At 45.0% G+C, this 24,505-nt stretch overlaps 1 protein-coding gene across 1 annotated transcript in view; it reads right to left on the bottom strand.

The window, feature by feature from the left end:
• The window catches only part of NTPCR (nucleoside-triphosphatase, cancer-related), a 44,640-nt gene extending 39,787 nt beyond the window's left edge, over positions 1-4,853 (bottom strand). The window contains exon 1 of the mRNA XM_081232399.1: positions 4,680-4,853. Coding sequence (XP_081088525.1) covers positions 4,680-4,713 — 34 coding nt within the window. The 5' untranslated portion in view covers positions 4,714-4,853. The remainder of the gene's footprint in view (positions 1-4,679) is intronic.
• Between the last annotated feature and the right edge of the window lie 19,652 nt (positions 4,854-24,505).

Genomic DNA, 24,505 nt, shown 5'->3' with positions numbered 1-24,505 from the left:
GAACCTGTGTCCCCTACATCGGCAGGTGGACTCTCAACCACTGCGCCACCAGGGAAGCCCCATTATATTTTTTAAAGGCCACAAATAACAAATGTTAGTGAGGATGTAGAGAAAAGGGAACCCTTGTACACTATTGATGTGAATGTAAATTGGTGTAGCCACTGTGGAAAAGGTTCCTCAAAAAACTAAAAACACAACTACCATATGATCCAGCAGTTCCACTCCTGGGTATATACCCAAAGAAAACAAAAACACTAATTTGAAAAGATAAATGTACCCCCCAATGTTCATAGCAGAATTATTTATCTTGGCAGAATAGCCAAGATATGGAAATTTCCATCAATAGATGAATGGATAAAGAAGATGTGGTACATATATACAATGGAATATTACTCAGTCATAAAAAAGAATGAAATTTTGCCATTTGCAGCAACATGGATGGACCTGAAGGGTATTACGCTTACCGAAATAAGTCAGACAGAGAAAGACAAATACTGTATGTTATCACTTACATATGGAATCTAAAAAATAAAACAAACTAGTGAATATAACAAAAAAGAAAGATATAAAGAACAAACTAGTGGTTACCAGTGGGGAGAGGGAAGGTAGGAGGGGCAAGACAGGGAATAAACAGGTAAAAACTACTATGTATAAAATAAATAACCTGCAAGGATACATTGTACAGCACAGAGAATATAGCCAATATTTTATAATAACTATAAATGGAGTATAATCTTTAAAAACTGTGAATAACTATGTTGTACACCTGAAACATATAATATTGTAAATCAACTATACCTCAATTTAAAGAAAAAGTGAAGTATGCATATGTTTATAGAAGAAAATGTCAAGAAGAACACAGAAAGGTTTACAGCATTTATTTCTGTATGTTGGAAACCCATGTGATTTTCACTTCTTTAAAATTTTTCTTGATTTCATTGTTTTTTTTTTTTTGGTCTTAGAGTGAGTGGTTATTACTCTTAATTTAAGAAAAAACAAAGCTATTTACATTATGCAAAAGACAAAATGGAACAGCTGTAACAAAAGGGGACATTGTGGGTCCGATCTGTTAGGGAGAACATCATAAAGCAAGAGGAGGCATTGGGCTCAAGTCCCTTTCTTCCTCTTTGGCTCTAGAAATCTTCCGGTGAATTTTTCACCTCCGTTAATTAAGCTACTACCCTAGCGTTGTCTACACTGGCTAAGAAGTGGCCTGTGTGAGAAGGAGACCCCAAACTGAAAGGCCCACACCATGCACAGACAAGAACAGGTCAGAAGGCTCCAGAATTATTTTGGTTCTGGTTCTCCCATAAAGCTGACCCTGAAGTAAAGACTCAAGTGCAGGCAGTTTAATTTGAGAAGCAACACCCCAAGACGACATGCTGGTAGGAAGATAATCGCATTATCAAATAAGTTACTGCTGTGGGTAGCTTAATCCCACTGGGAAATCCTAGGAGACAGTTTTGGACCCAAGGCTCAGAGTTCTCCTGTCTGGGGGGTGAGGCAGTAAGGAGTTTACCCGCTCACTTCCATCTATCATGGTCAAGGCTGCCCCTGGGGGAAGGAACTCCCTGGCCCTTCAGGCCTGCCCTGTGCAGGCAGAGTGGGCTCCAGGGACCGGAGAAAGCCCTCCAGGATGGGTCAGAGGCTCTATAGTTGGAAGCTGGAAAAAATGTTAAGTGCCAAAGACACATGGGTGAGGCCCTGACAGTGTAGACAACAAAAAGTGACCTCTTTGAGAAGATATCTTACCCGATGGTCTGAATGTGTAGAGATTGATTGATTGATATTTATTTATTATACAACTTTATTGGAGTATAATTGCTTCACAATGCTGTGTTAGTTTCTGTTGTACAACAAAGTGAATGAGCCTTATGCATACATGTATCCCCATATCCCCTCCCTCTTGCGTCTCCCTCCCACCCTCCCTATCCCACCCCTCTAGGTGGTCACAAAGCACCGAGCTGATCTCCCTGTGCTATGTGGCTGCTTCCCACTAGCTATCTATTTTACATTTGTGAACATGTAGAGATTTAGACAGCCGGCAGAGTTTGGGATTGGGTTGGTGAGAGAAAGAAACTAAGTCAATGAGAAAATAACATTAGACAACAACTCCAAAGAGAAAAAAAAATTGTTCACAAAGGGAAAAGAAATGCAAGGCTCTTCTGTGATTAGCTTTTGCTAATAATACTGTAAACACTGACCACTGAGCTAATTAAAATTACAGGATAACTGCATAACGAAGATTAGGAGGAAGAGAAGGTGAGTGGGTCTGAGGACAGGCTTAAGAGAGCTATACTGTAGGAATGAGTCTTCCAATTATGTGTATGTACATAAAACTTTTATAAAGAAGGAAACAGAAAGAAGAACCAGTATTGGCCAGGCGAGCCTCTGTCCCCACCCACCTCCGGGACGCAGCCAGGTACAATCACAATGACAAGCCACCTCTGTTATGAAACACATAGATGTCTTGGGGCCAGCCTGCTGAGAAAACTGCATTCCAGGTTTCAAAGAAAGGACTGACAAATCAACTTTCAGAAGATGGTCCTTTACCTCTGGGTATCAGAAATTTCTCAACACCTTCCTCCTCAGCACTCCCCCACTGCCTGGTAAAAATAAAATTCCAGAATCTGCAATATTAAGTTAGCCTTTGCTCCTGAAGGCTAAAAAAGATAATCATTAAAATAAAGTGAAAGAGAATTTAAGGCCCAGGGCAACAATGGTTGATGTCTGAACCCACAGCTAACTTGAAAACTGCAAAGAAGCTGAAGAAATCACTTTCTGCTTAGCCCATCTTCCCCGCCCCCTGCCCTTAATGTATCTGATGCTGCTACAACCTTCCTGCCTCTTCTTTCAATAATGAGTTATCCACGTGCGTGCGGTATCTTGGCTTAAAAGGCATCTATGTAGGGAGGGTGGGAGGGAGGGAGACGCAAGAGGGAAGGGATATGGGAACAGATGTATATGTATAACTGATTCACTTTGTTATAAAGCAGAAAGTAATACACCAATGTGAAGCAATTATACTCCAATAAAGTAAAAAAATAAAAATACACAAAAAAAGAAAGGTTAGAAATGAATTCATACATTAAAAATTATTTTAGGGCTTCCCTGGTGGCGCAGTGGTTAAGAATCCACCTGCCAATGCAAGGGACACGAGTTTGAGCCCTGGCCCAGGAAGATCCCACATGCCACACGGAGCATCTAAGCCTGTGCGCCACAACTACTGAGCCTGAGCTCTAGAGCCCACAAGCCAAAACTACTGAGCCCATGTGCCACAACTACTGAAGCCTGCGCGCCTAGAGCCCATGCTCCGCAACAAGAAGCCACAACAATGAGAAGCCTGTGCACTACAACTAGAGAAAGCCTGTGCACAGCAACAAAGACCCAACACAGCCAAAAATAAATAAATTTATAAAACATTATTTTAAAAGAGAAGGCAAGACTCTTACAGAAGAATGCCAGCTGAAAAAAGTTAAGAGGTGCATTTTCATTCTGTTTTTGGGTCTGAGTATATTCCATAAAAAGAACAAATAATGCCGTTTGCAGCAACATGGATGGACCTAGAGATGACCTTACTTCATACTAAGTGAAGAAAAGGACAGAAGTCGGAAAGAGAAGGACAAATATATGTGGAATCTAAAAAAATGGTATAAATAAACTTACAAAACAGAAATAGAGTCAGAAAATAGAGTCAGACAAAGAGTCAAAACAGATACAGAAAACAAACTAATGGTTACTGGAAGGAAAGCGGGGCGGGGGGGATAAGTTAGGAGTTTGGGATTAACATATACACACTACTATATAGAAAATAGATAATAAGTACCTATGTATAGCACAGGCAACTCTTCTCAATACTCTGTAATGACCTATATGAGAAAAGAATCTAAGAGTGGATATATGTATATGTAAAACTGATTCACTTTGCTGTATAGCAGAAACTAACACAACATTGTAAATCAACTATACAATAAAATTTTTTTAAAAAATTAAAAAAAAAAGGCATCTATCTTCCCCCAGACTCTCATTTGAACGCACACTATCTCCTTTCAAAGGTGAGACCTTCACAGCCCGAGGGCTGAGGGATCTGCATTAGAAGAGACAGACGCAGACGCAGGCTCTGGGTGGGCGGTGCCCTGTAGGTACCAAGGCTCTTAACCTGCGGCCTCAATCATGGAGGGAATTCAGTGGGTCGGTGAACGTGGATGGGGAACACGGTTGCACTACCCTGCAACTGAAATCCCGCTCTTCCTTTCATGATGAGTGCAGGGCAGGAGCACATGTAACTATCGACAGAAACCAGACACCTTCGATTCCACCGCGGTGGTGGCAGAGATCCCGAAATATCTTTCGTGTCCATCACAACTTCACAACTGCGGGAGTTATTACTGCTGCCGCCGCCCCTGCTATTTATAAGACCGAAGCCCGGGGGCGACCCCATCACAAGCTGGTTCCTGTTCTCCTGTAGTTGGCCTCATTTCACTTATCTGATGGACTCACAGTCACGTTTTCCGGGAAAGGCCACGCAGGCTTCAGACCACCAAGCCTGTAACTTACATTGGGAATTTTAGAAGCCACCGGCCGGAGCCCCTTGCCCAAAGCACCGGACCGCCCCCAGCCCGGGCGCCCCTCACGCCCACCCCTCGGCCTCCCGGAGGCGCAGACCCGGGCGGGGTTACCTGGGGGTCCCGTCAGGAACACGTGCCGGGCCATACGGGTATGACCGGGTGGGGGTCACGGCCCGGGTGGGGGTCGGGGTCGAAGTCGCCGAACGGGGCAGGGGTCGGGGTCGCGACCCGGAGTCCGACCCCCAACGCCGCAGTCCCCACCTCCGCCAGCCGGAAGCACCGCCCTCTCGGCCGCGCATGCGCTCTCCCCATTCAGCCTCGGCCGCTCATGCGCCCTCCGCTCTCAGCCCCGGTCCCCGCGAGCGGCGTCCGCCTGTCTAGGGTGGGAGGATAGTGGTCCGGTCTAATGCGGGTCCCTGTATTCCAGCCTCGGTGTTGGACTTACGTGGGGTGTTTGCGAGGAGATGTGCATGAGATTGTGTTACTAAACCAATCCTGCTCCAGGTGGGCGCTGTTGCCCGAGCTCTGCCCCTGGGATGGGACCTGCGAGCTGAAATTCCCCCGGGCTGCGGGGATCAGCCCTCCTGAAGGAGCCTTGGTCCCTGGAAGCCTTCCCCAAAGGAGGAGGCTTTGCTACCGATTGGAACTATTTACCCAGTGTTGTCAGCCGTGACTGCAGAGTAGTATCACCTAGTTAAAAGTGCTTGATGCCTGTGCTCCAACCTCCAGACATTCGGAGTGATTGATCTTGGGCAAGCCCTGAGCATCTCGATTTTTTTTGCTGTTGTTGTTATTGTTGAAACTCCTCGGCAGTTTCTAAAGGCCCATCTTCAACCGTGCACATGAAGACCAATTTTCCCCTCTTGTCACCATCCGATAAATGTAAACCAACGCAAGACCCAGCTGTTGGATCTCCCTGTGCAAAGCATTTAGTGGCTTTCCCCCACCTCACTTCACCACTTGAGGTGTTTCAGCCCATGAAATGAAGTGGCAATGGCTTTGGGCCAGAGTTACCTGTAAACTCTTTCAGTCTAATATGTGTACAGTTTGTCTCCTGATCGATCATTCTCCATTCTGAGAAAGCAATTTCAGTGAGTGCTCAGCTTAACTGGTGTGTGCCCATCCAGGACCTCCACGGCTCCCTTTAGCGTGGATATACACCAGTCAGATGGCCTCCGTTTCTTGCTGCTTGAAAAGGAATCATCTAAAAGGCAGATTTGTACAGTCGTGCTGTCACCATCATTTCTGCAACATTTATAAGGCATCACTGGTAAGGTAGGGCCTTCCACCCAGATTTCTTTCACCTCCATGCAAACTGGAATGAAGAACAGCTGATGTAGCCAAGTAAACCCATAGTAGTTTCCAAAAGAAAGAAACATGTACACAGTCATAAGTACACTCTTCTTTTTATTAAAAAAATTTATTTTAAAATGCTAACTATGTAACATTTCCATCACTGAAGCAGTTTGTAAGGCTCACCAGAGGATGGATCATTTTGTTTTGATGTTATGCCTGGAATTCTGGTAGCTACCAGCAGACCTCAGTTTAGGTAACTCAAGGAACATCTAGACTCCAGATGTAGAGAACTGATGTTTCAGAACAAAAAGAAAATTCTTCCAAAGTTGGATATTCTTTTTCCATTGGGGGATCCACCCCTTTCAATCCCAGGGTCGGGACCTGAGGGAGGGATGTTCCCCAAACAGGAACTGAGGCACTATTTCCACCGGGGCGACTGAATGCCAGGCTGGCAAAACACATTCACATTTGTCTTTTCCCCTCTTACATATTTTCACTTCCCCAGTAACCATATTCTTGGTTCTGTTTTCTGGTACTCAGGACTTAACCCAAGTTTAAATTACTGTACAAATACACTTAGGAGTAACAATAGTGCATGCGTGCGTGCTCACTTGCACGTATATAGGTTTATGGGTTTGGGGAATATTCGTATACAGCCCATCTCATCTGACCAGATGCTGTACATTTGTGGGCACCATGTCCTGGTGTAGGGATGGGGAAAATGGAGCTTTGCAGAAGCTCTGGCTCATAGTAAGGGGCAGTGGGAGAACTGGGTATTGGGGACAGCTTTCTGACTCTCTGACTGTGGTTCGTGTCCCTGGGCCTGGGCTGCAGTCCTGGCGCACCCATTGGCTGTGCTGTGTGCTCTTGAAAAGTGTGGCTATGATCACAGTGAATGAGGAAAACCAAGCAGGTGAGAGTTGGGTCACCGCAAGTTTCCAGGAAGAATGGTGAACCAGCAGAAACAGGGCGTTTAGCCTCCTAACAAATGATGGGAGTAAACGAGGAAGGTTGTGGGAGTGAACCGCCAAGGACAAGCTGAGAGGCACGGGGAAAAGGGGCAAAGCTTCTGTTTGGCTTTGTTGTTTCCTCAGGAACGCTAACACTGCACAGCTTTGTTTTGTGCAGGTTCACTTTCATTAGTTTTGCTCGGATCCCATCAGTGGAGAATCTATTGTTTGCAGAATAATATGACAATTGTTCTGGTTTGAATCAGCCTCTGATGTGTAGGAACCCCCCCCACCAAAATTGCTGTATCTAATGAATATTCAACACCTGATGTAAATAGAGCTGGTTATTTAATATATTCACCCCGATTCCCTCCATCCCTCCGTCCCTTCTTCCCTTTCTCTGTTTTTTTTTTTTTTTTTTTCCGGCACAAACGCCTCTCACCGTTGTGGCCTCTCCTGTTGCGGAGCACAGGCTCCGGATGTGCAGGCTCAGCGGCCACGGCTCACGGGCCCAGCCGCTCCGCGGCATGTGGGATCCTCCCAGACCGGGGCACGAACCCAAGTCCCCTTCATCGGCAGGCGGACTCTCAACCACTGCGCCACCAGGGAAGCCCCTTTCTTCTTTTTTTTTGCGGTACGCGGGCCTCTCACTGCTGTGGTCTCTCCCGTTGTGGAGCACAGGCTCCCGACGCGCGGGCTCAGCGGCCATGGCTCACGGGCCCAGCCGCTCCGCGGCATGTGGGATCCTCCCGGACCGGGGCACGAACCAGTGTCCCCTGCATCAGCAGGTGGACTCTCAATCACTGCACCACCAGGGAAGCCCTATTTCTTGATATCATAAAATACCAGCTCAGTATTCAAATTTCCCTAATTAATTCCCTGATATTTTTTAGTTTGACTAGGATTTACATAACGTTTATACATTGTAATTAGTTGAAATATCTTGCATCCCTTTAATTTAAAGGACCCCTTCCATCTCTCTCTCCCTCTCTCTCCGTCTCTCTCTCTCTCTCTCTGGTAATTTCTTTGGTAAAGAAACTGCTGGTTTGTCTTAGCCAGTTGTTCACAGTCTGGGATTTGCTGAGGTGTCCCCTTCCCATGGTATGGTTGAACCTGCCCTTCTGTGGCCTGTGTTTCTCCTATTCTGCTATTCCATCAGGAGACCTGATTTGACGGCCTGCCCCTGGGATGCCTCTGGATGTGTCCAGACATAAGTCAGATTTGTAGAGTTCAGTCTTCCTCAAGTAGAAACTTTTCCTTCTTCTCCTCTTCCTCCTCATGAAACATAAGCTTCATTCAGCTCACTTCCTATGTACCAGGCACTTCGTAAGCTCTTACACACATTATCTCACTGTTTTTCACAGCAATGTTATGAAACAGCATAGTTTAACTTGACATTCATTCTAGCTGCCCAGCATCTAAACCCTTTCCTGTGTTTGGGGAATGGGTCATCTCTTTGCACGCCAGAGATCTCGTTTCCAGCCTCCTTTGCAGCTAAGGAAAGGAAAAGGCAAGGGCCCAAAGCTACACCTACCAGATACTCTCATCCTTGGCCTGAGTTAGGTGCTACTGATGCGAAGACACATGGAGCCAGAGGCCATGGTGATTGAAACCTTGGTCCTGGCAGGCCCGCTACGTGCAGCCTGGGGGCGGGGCCCGGCCCTGGCTCCTGCAAGATTCCTCTGGGTCGTTCCTGGACCTGCTGTGTTCCCGTGAGATCCCCTGTAAACACATGGAGCCCAGGAAGAAGCTGCTGTGCAGAAGCTGCACTGCAGGTGCCACAGCGGAGAAACAAGGAACCCATTCCCTGTAACGAACCTGTGAATCACCCTCACCCAGAGCCCACCCTGCCTCAGGGTATGTTTCCAGTGTCCCTTCCAAACTGGGGAAATCACCAAAGGGTGGGTTCAGGACCCACTGAGTCCACTATGAAATGGATTTTTATCAAAACTTACTCACCTGGGCCTTCCCTGGTGGTGCAGTGGTTAAGAATCCACCTGCCAAGGCAGGGTACACGGGTTCGAGCTCTGGTACAGGAGGATCCCACATGCTGCAAAGCAACTAAGCTCGTGCGCCACAACTACTGAAGTGTCTGCCACAACTACTGAAGCCCGCGTGCCTAGAGCCCATGCTCCGCAACAAGAGAAGCCACCGCAATGAGAAGCCAGTGCACCGCAATGAAGAGTAGCCCCCCATCACTGCAACTAGAGAAAGCCTGCGCACAGCAACGAAGACCCAACACAGCCAATAAATAAATAAATAAATAAATAAATAAATAAAAATTAAAAAAGAAAAAAGAACGTACTCACCTGCCCTTCATAAGCCCCCATTCTGCCTAGCAAGTGGAGCACAGTGGTGTTTTGGCTCCAGAAATTCGTTTCAGTTTAGAGCCAGTGTCTGTAATCCTGGAAAAGTCTGATTATTCACCTTTCCTCAATACACAGTCACTCTGGTAAATGGCCACAGGGCCTTCTGGAGGAAGATTTACAGTCTAAACATTTGCTGTGTAGCATGATCCTTCCTCTGGAGGGCTTGGCCTCCTTTTCAGGCAAGGGCGTCTGTTGGCTGGGGCCAGGGTGAGGAAAGCAAGGGGCTCCTGCACAGAATTAAAGAAGGGGATGGCTCTCAGGTCCTGTGGGGCCGATCCTGCATTTTCATAATCTAGGAAGTAGTGCCTTCTCCGATATTGCACTCTAGGGATCTTTCTCGCCTCCCTCAAGGTCCAGCCCTTGGCTGAACTTGAATGACTCAAGTCTGGGAACTGGTTGAGAGGCTGTAACAGTCTCTCCTGGTGATTCACCTCACACTTCTGTCCAACAGATGTAGAGCTTTGCCATGTACACAAAATAAGACTTTAGGTAGTTCCCAGCTCTCACTTCTAGGGGCACCGTGACCAACACCAAAGACACTGCAGGTCAGACTTTTCTAATTACTGCATGGTCTGTGTGAAAACGAAAACCACAGGCCCAAAATAGAGCCATTTATGCCAGGCCACACCTCCGAACCAGGGCTCAATACTGAACCTAATTGAAGGTTCAACCTCCCCTAGAAATGTAGTCTTAACCAATCAGGAATTTTTTGGTCAGTACCAATGAGGTCATCTGTCACATGGGCCCTTTCTATCCCCTAGAGGAAGATGAGGTAAGCCACCTAATAAGATTCTTTTGTCCCCAAAGGGAAATGAGTTAATCTGAAATAATCCTTTTTTTCTAGTTTTGACTTCCTTGCCCTGCATTTAAAAACCTTTCCCTTTCTGTGGCCCCTGGAACTCCCCTCTGCTTCCTAGATGGAATTATGCCTGGTTCATGAATCGTTCAATGAAGTCAATTAGATCTTCAACATGTACTTGGTTGAGTTATGTTTTTTCACATTTGACGACTGAATAGCTTTGGCTCTGCTGTCCATTACCACATGTCCTGATCTGTGACTCGAAGTTTCTGCTTAACACCAACACCCCAGGATCCCGAAATCCCCAGTGAATGCAGGGAGTCTAGTTCAATGACAACTGTCCCCACTGTCATTTCTGGCCTAAAGATAATTTCACCACTATATTTCTCTGTCTAAAAACCAGGCATCAAGAAATAGTGATTTAATAAGCTTACTATAGGAGAAGTCTAAAATGATACAGATGCACGGTCTACAAACCATTGCATTTTGTTTAAGTGGAAAGATGAGTCTTTGCTTTGTTGCACACACAACATATTAAATTTGCAGCTCAGCAGTATTGCCATATTGACCCTTGACACGTATAGCGCCGTCTCATTGCCTACGAGTATCGCTCTGCTTTGCAAGAGCTCAGCCTTTCCGAGTAGCCCAGGCCTCTGTAAACGTTAATACACGGAAACCTCAATTAAATAGAGTTAGGTGACCAGAAGGGGGCGCTCTCATGCCCTATGCTAATAGCAGAGCCCAACAGTCCTTTCATGGCAAGGACTCAGCCAATGAGGGACCACTAACCATCAGCCAATGATAAAACATGGACTCTTTGTTTACTCCACTCTCATCCCAACTTCCTTTTCCCCTCTATAAAAGAGTTCTCCCATCCATTTTTGTGGGGGGATTTGCAAATGGCTCACCATGATTGCAGACTCCCAACTGTAAGTCTTTGCAAATCTCCAAATAAACCCAATTGTGCTAGAGAAATAACTGGCAGTCTATTTGTTTTAGGTCGACACTTGGCTGGATTAGGGGACACCAACTGCCCATGATGGCACCCAGGGCTCATCCCCAGCACGCTTTGTCCCAGAACTAGTTGACAAGACAACAAAATACAAAGGCCTGGTTGGCTCAGACCCTGGGGTGGTCTTGGGTGCATCCTGGGGGGCCCATTTGTATAAACCCAGCTACAAAAGCTAGAGAAAAGAAAAAAGGGGGGGAAGGAACACATGACGGCCTTGCACAGGGTTCAGAAATTAATAACTCTATGAATTTATTTCAAAGAACTTTTCAGAACCATTTTTATACCAAGGAAGATGGCAAAAATCTGCACTTTTGCTCTAAATCTCGAGTCTTTTCTGGATGAGATAAGCATTCTCAGATTCACCTTTCCACATTATAAAGGCTCACTTAGTTCTCCTCCGGGCCAGGTTGGATTTGTTCCAATGGTCTCTGGATTTCAGAGTATCGAAGCATCTATGCAGGTTGATATGGATATAAATTGCTTTTAAGCTACTCATGAACTTTAAGCCTGGAGTTCGTTTTAGAAAACTGAAGGGCTTTACTAAGCTACTTCATGGTCTCCTATTGTAATTTAAACAAACAAACAAACAAACAAGCTTTTAATTAATGCTTCTCTTGCTTTATTTAAAACATGTTTTATTAAATTGTAAACTTGGAATGTGCACATTTTGCCTGTCTACTAGGTCTTACAAGTAATTGGTAGTTTAATTCTACAAACAAAGACGCTATTTTAAGTTGCAAAGAAAATTAATCTTTCTTTTTCTTCTTATCTCTTTAAGAGAAGCTATTTTCCTTCTTCCCCTTAATTCATTTCTCTTGAAGCTCTTAGACTTGCTTTGATAATACACCAAGTCTTTGGGATTTGGGGAGAAGTTTTTCTCTAGCTCATTATAGTTTCCACTTTGAAAGTTCTTCTCTAGCTCATTTTAGTTTCCACTTTGAAACCAGAAGTTTCTAACACTACTTCAGAAATAAGACCAATGATGCATGGGCTCTATGCTTAATGTTCTATAGGCATCATCTCATTTAATCCACATAACCACACTACTGAGATGGACACTTAAAAAAAATAAAGGATACACACATTTTGATCAGTTTTGACAAATGCATGAGAGAGAACATTTTCATCACCTGAGATAGTTCTCTTTTGCCCCATCCCAGAGAATCCCACTGCCATACATACACATACTGATCTACTTAGAGCTCTTCTGCTCATTGAAAATCGGATCAGTTCTTCTTTGACATCAGCTTGAATGTTACAATTATCAACTATTTTATATGTATTTTCTTCCTGTATTTTCTATCTTAAATGGTGGTGCTCCTGAAAGCCGAGTACTGATTAGAAGCTTAATGTGCTAAAACATGTGATACTCCTACATGCTTCTATGAAGAAGGAAACTTTTAGAGAGGGGAGAAAAACATTAGGCTGTTTTCCTTTTTCTCTGTTGTCCTAAAGCCTTCAAAGAACTTCACTATTCTTTTCATGTAATATACTTATATATAAAAGTGTTTCATAGTATAAAGAATTTCATCATTCCTAGTTTTTTCAGATATCAATAACACTACCCCTTAGGGCAAAAAAAAAAAATACATACACTGACTTTTAGCAAATAGTTTAGTTTTTCCTACTTAGCATGCTATGTAGTATGTATTTTTGTGTATTTGGTTTTATTAACTTATAATATCCATGTTGTTGATTCCATGAATTACAACCCATATAAACTCTATATAGGCTCATCTATATACACTCAGATGCAAAGCTAGAGAAAACAAAAAGAGAAAGAAGGGGGACTTCCCTGGTGGTCCAGTGGTAAAGAATCCGCCTTACAATGCAGGGGACGCAGGTTCCATTCCTGGTCGGGGAACTAAGATCCCACATGCCGTGGGGCAACTAAGCCCGCACCACAACTACTGAGCTCGTTGGCCTCAACTAGAGGGCCTGTGTATTGCAAACTACAGAGCCCACATGCCCTGGAGACTGCGCACCACAATTAGAGAGAGAAAACCCACACACCACAAGTAGAGAGAAGCCCACGCGCCGCAACAAAGAGCCCACATGCCTCAATGAAAATCCTGTATGCTGCAACTAAGACCCAACACAGACAAAAATAAATAAATAAAATAAATAAATAAATAATAAATCTGAAATAAAAAGAGGAAGAAGAAACAGAGGCTGACATTGCACAAGGTACAGAAATAAGTAGCTCAATTAACTTATTTCCAGCAGATTTTTATTCTTTCTTTTTTGTTCCTCTTTATGCTGAGTAGTGTTCTGTTGTGTGGGTATACTGGAGTTTGTTCATCTGTTGATGGACATTTGGGCTGTTGCTAATTTGAAGCTGTTACCAAAAAAAACAAAAGCTGTGATAAACATTTGTGCACCTATCATTGTGTGGATATATATTTTCATTGCTCTTGGGTATATACACCTAGTAGTGGAATGGCTGGTCCATATGATAGGTGTATGCTAACTTTGCAAGAAACTGCCAGATAACCAATGCAGTTGTAAAATTTTGCATTGCTACTGGAAATGTATGAAATTTCTAATTGCTCCACATCCTTGCCAGCACTTGGTATTGTCAGGTCTTTAAAAACTTATATTATCCATTAAATGAAATCTTGTGGATTTTTCTGTTGTTTGTTTGCTTGTTTTTAATATTTACTTAGTTAGTTGCGCTGGGTCTTAGTTGCATCACGTGGGCTCCTTAGCTGTGGCATGCGAACTCTTAGCTGCGGTGTGCATGTGGGATCTAGTTCCCCAACCAGGGATCAGACCCGGGCTCCCTGAATTGGGAGCACAGAGTCTTAACCACTACGCCACCAGGGAGGTCCTGAAATCTTGTGGGTTTTTTTGTTTGTTTGTTTTGGGGGTTTTTTGTGGTACGCGGGCCTCTCACTGTTGTGTCCTCTCCCGTTACGGAGCACAGGCTCCGGACGCGCAGGCTCAGTGGCCATGGCTCACGGGCCCAGCCGCTCCGCGGCATGTGGGATCCTCCTGGACCGGGGCATGAACCCATGTCCCCTGCATCAGCAGGCGGACTCTCAACCACTGTGCCACCAGGGAAGCCCTTGTGTTTTTAATTTGCATTCCCTGATGACTGGTGATGTCCAGCATCTTTCACATGCTAATTGGCTATTCATATATCTTCTTCTGAGAAATGTCTATTTAATTTTTTCCCCATTTTTTTCTACTTGACTGTCTTCTTGTAACTGAGTTTTAGTACTTCTTTATATATTCTTGATACAAATCCTTTGTCAGATAAATAGTCAATGTTGGCTCTGGCACTTTGCTGTGCTAGAATTTAAACAAAGCATTAAATAGACATATTGGAAATGTTGAGATCATTATCAATTAAACATTTACAGACCAAAGATTATACATCGCGGGTGGGAGGAATATTAGACAGCGGTCAGATTTACCAATTCAGACTGCTATGGGCTTTCGGTAGACAGGAGGTCACAGGCAGGGCCCACTGCTACTAAAGTGAAAGGTACTGACTCACACCATGGCCATATGTAAGTTAGGGGAGCAAGATCATTATGCAAATACACTCTGGTTAAATCTAAAGCGGGGTGGTGGGGGGACTTCCCTGGTGGTGCAGTGGTTAAGAATCCGCCTGCCAATGCAGGGGGCATGGGTTTGAGCCCTGGTCCAGGAAGATCCCACATGCCTCAGAGCAACTAAGCCTGTGAGCCACAACTACTGAGCCCATGAGCCACAACTACTGAAGCCCGTGCACCTAGAGCCCGTGCTCCGCAACAAGAGAAGCCACCACAATGAGAAGCCCGCGCACCACAACGAAGAGTAGCCCCCGCTCGCCACAACTAGAGAAAGCCTGCGTGCAGCAACAAAGACCCAACACAACCAAAAATAAATTAATTAAATTAATTAATTAAAAAAAAAATCTAGAGCAAGGGGAAAAGCTGCCTCCAGGAGGTCAAAGCGTGTAGCTGTGTAGGAAAGCACACAAAGAGAGTAGGTAGTTTCTATCTGTATCCTTCAGAGACTAAGCTGAGAGAGATCACCAAATGAAACAAAGGTGCAGTGGGATAACGCTGTGTGTGCACATAACAACCCCGTGTGTGCATATAACAACCCTGTATACACATATAACAACCCCGTGTGTGCATATAACAGTCCTGTATACACATATAACAGCCCCGTGTATGCATATAACAGCCCTGTATACACATATAACAACCCTGTGTGTGCATATAACAGCCCTGTACACACACATAACAACCCCGTGTGTGCATATAACAAGCCTGTACACACACATAACAACCCCGTCTGGGCATATAACAACACTGTGTACACACATAACACTCCCCTGTGTGCATATAACCAATGGGGGACCAACAAGGGAGTCATTCAGTAAAAAATTATAAAATAATAATAAAATGACTTAATCTTAAATGTGGTGGAGACAAAATTTAAAGGTGCAGGCACTACCCGTTCTTCTACTCTAGAAGCCATTTACCAATGATTAGATCCCTTTTAAAGAAAAGAATTGCCTTTAAATATTGTTGAACCTAGACTTCCCCTGGCTGCCTGTAGCTCTCTTGTTTGAGCAAAAGACTAAATAGAATTTTAAGGGTGATTTTGACTATGTGGATTTATCTTCTCACACTGTGACTTTAAGGGTTACGGGCTTTTACAAAACGGTGAAGTTTCTTCATTCCTCGCTGAATCTCTGGTCTGTAGACTGGGATGAAGGATCAGCCAGAAAATAGAGGACGGGAAGCATGTGTTTGTTAAACTGATTTAAGGCATTGAAAAGGATGGCCTCTCACGTGGAAAACGGTATATTTTCTTCTCCTTTTTTTTTTGCGGTACGCGGGCCTCTCACTGCTGTGGCCTCTCCCGTTGTGGAGCACAGGCTCCGGACGCGCAGGCTCAGCGGCCATGGCTCACAGGCCCAGCCACTCCGCGGCATGTGGGATCTTCCCGGACTGGAGCACGAACCCGTGTCCCCTGCATCGGCAGGCGGACTCTCAACCACTGTGCCACCAGGGAAGCCCTTCTTCTCTTTTTTATGTATCACTCAGATCTGGCCTCCCAGTGATTTTTATAAATTATATATTTAATTAAATATAACATTGTTACAAATAAAATTAAAAACCTGTGATCATTTTGCAACATCACACTTTTAGCTACATCACTCTTCCCATGGGCTGTATTCTGTCTATTTATACTGGTCTCACCTCTTCTTGACTATCCACACTAGGATCCAGCACTGTGCCATTTTACATGAACACCTGTGAATCACTCAACCTCCTCTGCTGTATGGTGAGTGCTGTTTACGCGATCAAGTGCTGGGTGTTATAGGAAGACATGGTCCGTGTCTAGCTTGATCTCATTCTCCTACAGGTACCATCATGGTGCTGCTGGATCCTGGGTGAGCCTTGTGCTTTTAGAAGACTTTTCTACCAGCATGCTTCTCAAACTGGGTGCCCATATCTTTAAGAGAACCTAAGGACAAGGACAGCTAACAAATGGAGCATGTACCATATGCCCAGCACTGCCCTAAGCACTTTGATGTATATCAAGTCATACTGCCCTCATCCCAAAGGCTTAGGGGGTGGGTACCATACTCAGCTCCCCTTAGAACAGAGAAAATAGGTCACTATCTACCTGTGGTTTTGATCCTGGGCTCTTCCTTCTCCATTTCCATATATCAAACGTCACTTGTTTTATATTTCCCCCCTTGAACTAAAACCATTTAGTCTGCTGTTGGTCCACACTGATTATAGAGAAAGTTAGTGAAGCCCATCCCTTCCCCAAGGCAGGAATGGGCTTCACTCTGCATGGTGACACCGTCCTCGGTCTGGCTGTACTTTAGGAGGCAGAATCACAGATGTATGAAGTGCAATTCCACAGCCTTGACCTTCAGTGTCCCAGCTCGCACAATACATTCCTGATTAAGTTTCAGCCAGGGAGTTTGGTTTTTTAAAAAATTATGTAAAGAATTTATACCATGTATTAACTGCGTTCTCCTCGGGCAGTAGATTCACATTTCCCTCTCCTGTCACGGACCTCGCTGACTGTTCAACTTCTACTTTGGGCTCCTGTGTCACCTTGGCCGGCCCTGTCACCACCATGGATCTCGAGTTTCTTCACCTGTAAAGTGAGAAAACCCTCTGCTCCTCTGCTAAGGCATCACTGGCATGCAGGCAGTTCTCTAAAACGCTGAGAGAGAGGAATGTGCCCCAGGAGTGTCAACGGGTAAGTCAACCTGATGAAGAGGTGGGGCTCTTGGCATTGTCACAAGCCTTCAGCCACCGACCCCTGCCCACCCCGGGGGCCTCATCCTTCCCTCTCCAGGGAAACAGCATTGGAGCTCCCACCACGCACCCACCCGCCCAGCCTCCGTGGGCATCCCCTGAACCATCCACCCAACTATAGATTCCAGTGTTTTTTATTGAATCCCCTGCACCTAGCCCAGTACTGGACAGGTGGCTGGTGCTCAATCAATAGTATTGAAGGAAAGAAAGAAGAAATGGATGAATGTAAGTTTGGAAAAATGTGGGTTATTGACACTTCTCCCCAGAGAGAGACAGACCAGAGCTCCATAAGTGTCTATTTAGGACAAGAGCTAGACAAGAGCTCTGTATATGTCCATTTTTGTGAACCTGGAGAATTATCTGGGAGACAAGGAGGAGGGTCAGGGCAGGAGTTGGGGGAATTGGGCCTGAATCACAGCGTGCATGGGAGTCAAACCAAGCAAGCATGTGGGCGTTCTTCTGAGTCGAGGGCCGAGGGAGCTGAGCTCCACAGTCTAGGCTTTGCTGTGTGGCAGGGACAGTTAGTCGGGAAAGCCACGTGATCACATACATGAATCTGAAAGGCTGTTGGCCTTGCTGACCTCAAGAGCAAGACCAGTCCACTGTTCAGCCTGTGTTTTCTTTTGTTTGTACTGGATCCTATCACAAAGGGATTGCTGTCTGCGACAGTCAGGTGGCTCTTAACTCCGTAATAAGACTAATACAGCCTTACTTGTTCACAAGAGAGGATGCTACCTAGAAACTAATACCACCCACTAAAGTCCAAGCCAACCTCTACTGGGAAAGCTGTTCCCAGTCTGACAAGTCTGTCCCTCTCCGGGCCCACAGCAAATGCACCGTGTCGCTTAGTGAATCCCTGTACTGGATGATCTCTTCCTGAAAAAACACTGCAGCCTTCATTCTTTCATTGCGGACACTTTCATGTTTGAACGAGCCACCCAGGTGGTAAGGGAGTGGGGGGAAAGTGACAGTCACCCCTGAGAGCAGACCTTGCCCAGCCCTTGGCTTCCTGCCCGAGGGAGGTGCTCAGTAAAGCCAGCTGATCTCATTCCCTCCGTTCCTCTCTGTCTCGTCCTGCATGGCTCCCTTTTCATCTCCTGTTTGGCTTAACAGCCCTTTCTTAAAACGAGTCCATTTGCTTGTGTGAAGTGAGGAAACCCATCAGGCCGGAAGGATTCAGCTTTTTTTACCCCTCCCCAGGCTCCGGTCGCGGGGCCCGCCCTGGTGGCCCTCTGTCCTTGGGTTTTGCCAGCTCACGTCAAAGCAAGGTCCAGCCTTTTGAACAAAAGGCACCACATGCCAAGCAGGAGGACCCTGCAGCATCACCGGACATGACTGCGCCTGGGAACGAGACACCGACTCCCCCGCTTGCCACGGGGCAGCGCTTCCAGGGCCTTGGGGGGCGGCGAGGAAATCCCCACTCCTTTTCTCAGAGCTTTGATGTGCCACTGTAGCCAATGCAGGGCGGGCGTTGCACCCTGGTTTGAATTTAAGCTGTCCTGTTGAATTTGAGCTAACCTCTCTTTACAGGAGAATTACACAATAGCCACACACAGGGGAGTCTTCACTGCCAGCACAGTGACGTGGCCCTAAGGGTCCGCAGCCTCCACTGAGGAAGCGCAGATGTCTGGGCGAAGGAAAAATTTTGTTTGTAAGCTGCTCGGGGTCTGGACTTGTTCACTGGCTCCTTAGCAATCTACTGAAAGCAGCCATTTCGTCTCCACCCTGTAAGACCAAATCCTTTCCTTGCCCTTCTGGCTTCCTGACTGATGAAGGAAGCCTTGGTCTATTTCAGTTGGTTAGTGGAACATCGTCAGTTTGGCTACCTGTGCTTACGCAGACCTATCGTTTCTAGAGGGACAGTGCAGTTTTTAAATAAAGCACAGAGTAGGGTGTTCAGAACTGGGCTCCAATGCCTGCATTGCCACATTTAGCTGTGCGCTCCTGGGTAGGTCATTACCCGGACTGCATGTGATTTCACCTCTGGAAAAATCAACAGTGAGACCCAGCAGTCTCTGTGGCCCGTTCCAGCTCTAACATCTGGTGTTTCTCTCTTGAGCATGTCTCTGGGCTAGAGAATTGTTGGCAAATTTCAGCCTAATGCATAGCATTCTGACATGGCATCTGTCCCTCGAGAGGTAACACATGCATGTAACAATTAGCTGCAAGATTTCCTCAGTTCATTATAAATTGCCAAAGAGTGTTCATCAGGCTCCAGACTGGATTTTTTTTTTTTTTTTTTTTTTTGTGTGGTACGTGGGCCTCTCACTTTTGTGGCCTCTCCCGTTGCGGAGCACAGGCTCCGGACGCGCAGGCTCAGCGGCCATGGCTCACGGGCCCAGCCGCTCCGCGGCATGTGGGATCTTCCCGGACCAGGACATGAACCTGTGTCCCCTGCATCGGTAGGCGGACTCTCAACCACTGTGCCACCAGGGAAGCCCCAGATTGGATATTGGCTAGCTCTGAGTAGTCCGTTTTTATTGTGTGTCTTAGAGACATTCATGAGATATTTTCCATGTGCATTTCCCTTGTGTGGTATGGTCTCTGGGAGAATTCAGGTGCAACAAAAGCAGATGTCACAGAAATGTCAGGTCATTCCAACTCACTGCAGTTTGCCTTTGCAATCGTGCATGAGGCACAACCCAGAAATACAGAAATGAGGAAGCAGAAGAAATTCAGACCCACCGCCCTATGCCTTGCTCATGCAGACCAGCCAGTGAGATGACTCTGTGACCTCCCACCCTGGATACTTTTGGTAGCCATGTCACTGGGATAAAGGCATGTCCATGTTGTCTTGTCCTGAACCAAGGGGGAAAATGCTTGAAATCTCAACCTCTTCCTAATCCCATAGGAGTCCTTTAATGGCTCAAGCAATGCCGTCCCCGATTGAAATGGAAGACGGTGGTTGGTGGTCATTTTTCACTCTGTGATAACAAAATCCAAGGTCCAGCCCAATGCTGTTGCTTTGGGAGACCCTAACTAGAGTGTCTGAATTCATAGACACCTGTGAACAGTCTCTGGGGCCTCAAGGTCACATCAAGTCAAAGTCTTCTTTGCAGCTGTGAGCGCAGTCAGGCAGCCAAGGAGGAAGTGCCCACACAGCTCCCGGTTCTTTCTTCCCTCCTTTCTTTCTTTCTTTTTTTTTTTTTAACATCTTTATTGAAGTATAATTGCTTTACAATGGTGTGTTAGTTCTGCTTTATAACAAAGTGAATCAGCTATACATATACATATATCCTCATATCCCCTCCCTCTTGCGTCTCCCTCCCACCCTCCCTATCCCACCCCTCTAGGTGGTCACAGAGCACCGAGCTGATCTCCCTGTGCTATATGCTGCTTCCCACTAGCTATCTATTTTACATTTGGTAGTGTATATATGTCCATGCCACTCTCTCATTTTGTCACAGCTCACCCTCCCCCCTCCCCATATCCTCAAGTCCATGCTCTAGTAGGTCTGTGTCTTTATTCCCGTCTTACCCATAGGTTCCTCATGACATTTTTTTTTCTTAGATTCCATATATATGTGTTAGCATACAGTATTTGCCTTTCTCTTTCTGACTTACTTCACTCTGTATGACAGACTCTAGGTCCATCCACCTCACTACAAATAACTCAATTTCATTTCCTTTTATGGCTGAATAATATTCCATTGTATATATGTGCCACATCTTCTTTATCCATTCATCCGATGATGGGACACTTAGGTTGTTTCCAACTCCTGGCTATTGTAAATAGAGCTGCAATGAACATTTTGGTACATGACTCTTTTTGAATTATGGTTTTCTCAGGGTATTTCCCTCTTTTCTGAACTGTGTTTTGACGTAGCAAGTGGCTTAGGAATAAAGGACAGTTTTGCTTACCACCACCAGCTTCCAGAGGCTGAGATGGTAGCTGGAACCCAGTCCACAAGGGAGAAGAAAAGAGGGCAAGATGACGGACCTTTGGGTCGGTCTCTGGTGAACTCTAACCTCATTGGTCCCTAACGCCATGTCTGTGCCTGACTTGAGTGACACTGATCAGTGTCATGGAATCTGATCCTGTCATCAGGAGCCACAACTGTTTTGGAAGAGCAGTCCTCCACCTTTACTTGAACCTCATCATAAAGGCCATCCTTCCTGTCTTCACAGCCACAACAGAGAAAGAGGCACCAGCTTAGTACCACCTAGGAACCCTTGGGTGGGGGAATGGGGCTGGAAGTTTCCCTTTGCCACCGCAGGGGTGGCATGTCTGCCTACTCTCAGCAGACAGACGATCAAAGCTGAGTGAGTCAGGGTCTCCCCGGGACCCAAGGGACCTATGTAGCAATTTACCAGAGGGGACCAGAGACCCACTGGAAGAATCAATGGGCATCTACGACTGCTTGACTCTGCTTCCTGATTCAGCCTTCCATAGCACAGGAGTCTGACTCAGGATTTGTCAAGTGCTTTCATATAATATATTTAAAAAATAAGTTCCCCCAGAATCCACTTAATACTGAGGAAGATACCAATTTTTCAAGAAAGGAAAGCCAGTACTCTTGGTGCGCTATCCACCTTGCGTAAGATACAATAGGAATACGCGATTTATCATTGGGTTGGCAGAACTTGCCATCTTTGGGCCAAAATACGAATTCCCTTGGGCTAGTAAGTCTACAACCAATCAAGTCAGGAAATTAAAAAAACAGTTAAAGTTTTTACTTGACTGAGTCGTCGGGCACATTCATTCAAAACAATCAAACTACTAATCCTGAGAAGATACATACACGATTCCTCTGAGAAATTGATCCCTCATACCTCCATATCTCTAGTAAAATTAGAAATTCTTGGACCCAGAGCCCATCTATGTTGCCTAGTTTTTAATCTCTCCATCTTCTGGCAGAGTGTGAGGTGTGCAGTAAATTGTCTTAAAATGCTTTTTGCTTCCTGGAAAGTTAAATGCTTGGTCCCAAGATTTTACCGCAATATTCTATACCCAGGAAGGGACTCTAAAACTGAGTCTGGATTTTATTGTAAGAAAAGTGACATTGGCAAGCAGGTTATTGAGTGGCAAATGAGGTCACATTTTTACAACACAACTCTTTTCCTTCAATGTTGTGGGTATGTAACAGTTCTCCTCTTTGCTAGTTACTTAATGCCTTTAATTTGCAGAACTTTTTCATGGTCTAATTGGCACTTTCATTGGAAACATTATAAATCTTTTTTTCTCAAAGGAGCAATAGCTTTAATAATGGAATAAAAGCATTGTGACCAGAAACATACCTCCTCTCCCTTTCCTCATGTCAGGAAGCCCTTTAGGGTACATGAACATGAGTCATCGTATTATGCTTTATAATGAGTATTTTTCTCTCTTTTTTCCTCCTCTAATGGGACAACATTGCTTGTAGCCTCAATCAGTCACAATAAGATGTAAGCAGGCCAACTCACACAAATCATAGGAACAACTGTGAATAACTGCAGTAAACCACATCCAATCCTTCCTTTAATTTATGCTAACGTGACGTTAGAGCAGCACAAATGGCCATGACCAGTTTCTCGGTATATAATTTATAGAAAGTTACAACACCTCCAGCAGTAAGCACCAGCATGGCCAAGGCACCAGCTTTCAAAATCAAGCTCACTGAGTTCTTAAGATGACAAAAGGAATCTCAGGGATGACAAAACAGGGCACCTGTGATGCTTGTTATCCCTCAATGCCCAAGGAAGACGTCACAAAAGGGTCACCTTCTCTTGGAACCCAAGTGCTTCTCAGACCCCTTCCCACACAGGAGGGCTCCAGGCATCCACCATCACTTTACCGGAGTTGGCTTATGAATTCAAGTCTCTTTGTCATCCGCTCCCTATATGTGTATGTAAAACTCTTTCTAGTAATGGAAATGAATTGATTTTGTAGCTCATTTTTAAAAAGTTTCATTAAACCCCTGTAACCAAGATGTTATATTTCACTAATAGATGAAATTGAGGCTTGAAAACACAGACAGCTATTTTTGTTTGTGCAAAAGTCCTGCAACTTCTAGTAGATTGCCCAGCACATAGTAGGTGCTCAAAGTTATTTACAGAATAAATGAAAGCAGAATTAGTATTACCAACTAGAGCAAAAGATGACAATAACCAATTATAGGCCCAGCCTTATTCATGGATAGCATAGACAGCCACGGACATAATCTATGTATTAGTTAAGAATCTCCAGGGAAAAAGAACCAATAGAAGATATATATGTGTGTGTATATATGTATGTACACGAGAACTGGCTCACAAGACTGTGGGCACTGGCAAACCTGGCAGGCTGCATACCCAGAGAAGAGTTGATGTTGCAGCTTGAATCCAGAGACAGTCTGGAGGCAGATTCCTTCTTCCTTGGGGGTCCTCAGTCTTTTCTCTTTAAGCCTTCAACAGATTGGATGCAGCCCACCCACAATAATTGGCTTTACTCAGAGTCCACTGATATAAATGTTAATCTCATCTGCAAAAATACCTTCACAGCAACATCTAGATGCAATCTGGATCAACATTCCAATAGAATTTTGTGAAATTTCACAAGCTCATTCGAAAATTTGTGTGAAAACGCAAATGGCCAATAACAGCCAAGGAAATCTCAGGGAGGAGCAAAGTGCTGTTTTCACTGCTGGGTTTTGAGTTTATTAAGAACTATGGTAAATTAAGAGAGAGGTATTTGAGCAAGGAGAGACAAATACACGGACGGACCAGGGAGAGAATCCAAAACCAGACCCACTCATGTATGGACACTTGCTTTATGACCAAGATGACATTGCAGAGCACTGGGGAAAGGATGGTCTTTCAACAAATGGTGAGGGATCAAATGCATATCCATATGGAAAAAGATGAAACTTGATTCCCCCCTCATGCTATGCACAAAAATCAACTCCAAGCGGACTTTAGAACTAAATGTGAAAGTTGGAACAACTAAACTTCAACAAGTTAATATGGTGGAGTATTATTTTTTTGATTTTTTTAAAAAAATTGTCCCTTTTGACAAAGGGTGTTTATTTATTTTTTAAACATCTTTATTGGAGTATAATTGCTTTACAATGGTGCGTTAGTTTCTGCTGTATAACAAAGTGAATCAGTTATACATATACATATGTCCCCATATCTCTTCCCTCTTGTGTCTCCCTCCCTCCCACCCTCCCTATCCCACCCCTCTAGGTGGTCACAAAGCACCGAGCTGATCTCCCTGTGCTATGCGGTTGCTTCCCACTAGCTATCTATTTTACATTTGGTAGTGTATATA

The sequence above is a fragment of the Mesoplodon bidens genome (assembly GCF_964165515.1).
Source record: "Mesoplodon bidens genome assembly, chromosome: 1".
Lineage (NCBI taxonomy): Eukaryota > Metazoa > Chordata > Mammalia > Artiodactyla > Ziphiidae > Mesoplodon > Mesoplodon bidens.
The sequence above is the reverse complement of the archived record's forward strand: the minus strand, read 5'-3'. Positions and strand labels throughout refer to the sequence as shown.